At 36.7% G+C, this 4,145-nt stretch overlaps 1 protein-coding gene across 1 annotated transcript; it reads left to right on the top strand.

Annotated features, from left to right (window-relative positions):
- Positions 1–1,681: 1,681 nt before the first annotated feature.
- LOC146747537 (somatostatin receptor type 2-like) lies at positions 1,682–2,710 on the top strand. Its single transcript, XM_085497339.1, has one exon. The coding sequence runs from the start codon at positions 1,682–1,684 to the stop codon at positions 2,708–2,710; it is 1,029 nt and encodes a 342-aa protein (XP_085353465.1).
- The last annotated feature ends 1,435 nt before the right edge of the window (positions 2,711–4,145 follow it).

Genomic DNA, 4,145 nt, shown 5'->3' with positions numbered 1-4,145 from the left:
CGGCGAGCAGTACCACCACATACTACCACAGTCGAACCCTGCGTTGAAAATCTGTCTGAAGTCTAACTGGGAAGGAAGACTTGGCGCTGTGGATGAGAAGGGAGAGTTCAAGTCGCTAACTACCGTCGCTGGCTTCTTATAATTCACCGGGCGACGCCGCCGACTGACACTGTTCGATGCACGTCGGGAAACGTCAGGTACCGAACATTCCTACACACACGAACACTAGTCAGTTTTAGGCTTTGAGTTATTATATTATCTTGTTAATTTCTAGAATTGTTCTTTTCCTGGCAAGTTTATTTATGTAATATTTTAGTGCATGACTGAATCACTGCAGGGGCGGGCGATACCGATGGAGAGAACTGTAGCAGGCATATGTTTTGTGTACCTAATAAACTATGGTTTCATGTAATTCATGTGTGGTCTCGTATTTGTAAGATTGGCCGGTGTGCATTATTGCTGCTTGTATGTGCATATAGTTATATTGAACTCTACTGGAGCTCATCAGTCTAAATTATACCTGTGTTACATGAATTGTGTAATTTTATATTGTTAAGAACCTGCACACAAGGTAGTAAAAGTATTGCATACTATTTGGTATTTTTGATTAATATTTGACCCCCTTGTCCTCGTGATTAATATTTTTTTGGGGTTGCTTTTATGATAGGCCTCGCTTATCTTGCACCGATACGTGCTAATGAATGCGGATAACTATAATTCATATTTTTCCAATAAGGTTTATTCTTGAAATTAGTACATGGAATATATCTTATGGATTTTGTGCGATAATGTCCTTCTAATAAAAATATAATTGATATCGTTTCGACGCATAGGTATACTGAGAATCTCAGTGGAAATCTCAATGTATTAAGCTATCAGCGGGATTACATTATATACCTTCCACAGAAAATTTATATGTTCATCTCATTTTACTCAATTGACTTATGGCGATTGATAGCTGAATTTCACATTTTATTAGTGCACTGTCATAGCCCTGTATCTGTCTACTAAAAAAAACACTGGCACATATTCACAAAGAATATATAAACAACACCAGCTTTCAGAGTGTGTAACTGTTTACAATAATGTGAACACCCGAAGAGATATAAATGTCAGAAAAATAAGAACCGCAGCGGATACACTCAATCTGAATACTTATGTTGTTCATATCCCTTGCGCGACGAGGGGTACAGTTGACTAAACAGAAATCAATTGACATTACAGTCACGTTCGTCTATCATTCATTTACCTATATGTACAGTACATAGAGATTTACTCTTTCAGCTACTGTGTAGCCATGGTTACATCGGAGAGTATGCGAGTCGCCAACCTCGCTTAAATTGTGGCGTAAATCTGAGCTGTGCTCCTTCACTGCTCCAGTGGTTATTTAGTCACTGGCAGCGTCTGTTCGTTGACAGTAGGCGGTAAACTGTATTAGCAACCCGTGAAACGACACTGTCGCTTTAGAGGCAACTTGTTGTCAACTAGCCGTGTACTTCCAGTTAAATACGATCAGTCGATGATTAATACATAGACACAATACATCGTTTGGCATCGCAGAGGCAGCACAGCTTATACGTCTACATTAGAGATTCACTCTGTTGTTCAGCATATACATGACACATCAGAAATAGGTACTTGTGTGCGTATCGTTGAGTTGTTTCACCCAAAAGCAATCGGCATGGCATTGAACGCATCAAGTTCAGTTTACAGTAATGAAACCATTTACGAAGCTATGGATAACCCGTGTTTGTATTCAGGAAATGAGCAGTACTATATTGGTAGTGTTATATCGACACTGGGTATAATTGGTAACGCTGCTTTTATGTTTGTTGTTCTTCGCGTAACCTCCATGAGAACCGTGACCAATGCTTATCTGGTCAACCTAGCTGTTGCTGATTTGCTACATTTAATTACGCATCTGTTCATGTGGGTATGTATATTATATGGTCCAGAGAAATGTCGACTGGGTATGTTGTACTGTTATTTAGTGCTACCATCGCGCGTGAGTCAATATGTGTCTATGTTTACAGTGACTATGCTGAGCGTCGAACGTTATCTAGCTATGTGTAAACCGCTGGTGTACCGCAATGGGGTTATTCACAAGAAACGATTTGTCCAAATGGTAATCATAGCGATCTGGGCATTATCAACGATTTTAGTTATTGGAACATTTATTTCGTGTACGGATCACACTATAACGGAAACTGTGCAAATTATAGATGGAGTATTGTTTTTGATATGTGTGTTTTTGCTCATGACAATAGTGTTGGCAATATACGTAGTAATTATCAAACAAGTTCGACAGGCCTTGAATGCTGTGAAGAGTCACGAGAAGCAAATTATTCGTGTATGTCTCGTCACTGCGCTGGTGTATTTCGTGTGCACTATCCCTTTCGTATTTGTCGTCATTTTTGTGTTAATGTCACTGTTATCATCACAACAGATGTGCCGCCTGCAGCTGACCGTGAACATAAGTACTTACTTCCTTGAAGTGAACTCCGCTGTTAATCCATTGATATACAACGCCTTTAGTTCCAGCTACAGAAAGGCGTTTGGCATAGCTTTTGGTATCATAAAAGCACGTCAACACCAGAGAGGTGGCTCACAAACTACTAGTATAAGATTGGCTGATAACGATATCAATGATACCAAAAACGGGAATCGACAAAATTCGGTTGTTCTCGCATGTACCTCTACGAGAGTATGACTATTCGTTATTCGTCCAAAATCACAGCATTTCCTAATCTCTATCAAATGTATTTTGTTCCTTCAATATGAGAAGAAATTGATATGAATCGTGAACTTTATACGCTCGTTTATATTTTTCTATATACACACAATCATTGGTATTACTCCAAAATCTGGGTGTAAACAGTCCTGAGCGTATAATTGGAAAACTTTTTATTCACAACAAAAATCTCTGCAGACTTTTTTCATTAGTTGCAGCTTAATAATTTTCTGTTTTTCTCAATTGGGGTATAATCGTTTTGATATCAGCTTTTATGACTTCAGCTATATGTAAGTATACAAATTAATAGCTAGATTACATGTGAGCTACTGCTGTATAGTAAAAAAAAAACGAAATTATGATGTGTATAGCAATTTGTAGTTTTAATTGTTATACGATAATGGATGATATTAACAAATGATCTTGATACAACGCCCGAACGGAATCAGTGAAGTGAGAAGTGAATATATTGAACACAAAAGGAAAACAATAATTTAAATACGTCGCCCTTTCCATGCATAAATACTGTTTAAATAAAAAATAACACGTTTTTTTTAAACTTATTCGGATAAGTTCTAATTACATACAAAACATAAGCAGGCACTAAAACATGAACTGATATAGAAAAATACATCATATCACTACATAAGTTTAACAATACTTTTAAGAGTACTAAACATATAGAATACATCAAGACCAAGGCATGATTTAGAAAGTGTGTTTGATGCAAACAATGCCCGTGGAATTAAGGAGAGTTTTTTACACATGTATTCGGGAGAAGGATACACGAACACGATGAATACGCCTGAAACCACGCTGAACATTCAATGGGATTTATGTTAAATTTTGAAAGTTTACTTTAGAATCTCCCTGTGCATAAATGACCGAAGCTAATTTCGAATCTTGCACAATTTTATAAAGATTGGAAACTTCGAGTATTTAATGGAAACAACAATGCATCATGGCTGTTACATTTGTCGCAAAATATAATCTTTCATTCACTAATAATGTAATGACAGATACATGATACGTATTGCTTTATAATTCATTTCGATATAAGTGTGTAATCATATTATGGTATTACTGCATGCGATGATCTTTTTTCTCAAGAAATGTGCTGGTGTTTTGTTGGTGTTATAAATCTGACAATGCTTTTAACTCCCGCATTTGCTAGTGGTTAATACAGGTACGTAACGAGTTACTTACCCGGTTAACTCAATAGAATATCAATATATAATTAACTAATATGAAACATATTCAGTACATAGATGATTTAATGGTTGGAACGGTTGTTTGTTTGTTATATTTTTGACACACACTAGTTTCATTGACAGATACAATGTGTAATGTTACTATCACCGCATACAGTAGACTTTTTTCAAGATCGAATTGATGCACGATATGTTCGAGTACA

Source organism: Saccoglossus kowalevskii, chromosome 3 (genome assembly GCF_978046115.1).
Source record: "Saccoglossus kowalevskii chromosome 3, keSacKowa6.1, whole genome shotgun sequence".
NCBI classification, from domain to species: Eukaryota; Metazoa; Hemichordata; class Enteropneusta; family Harrimaniidae; genus Saccoglossus; species Saccoglossus kowalevskii.
Note: the sequence above shows the minus strand (reverse complement) of the source record. Positions and strands in the feature narration are given on the sequence as shown.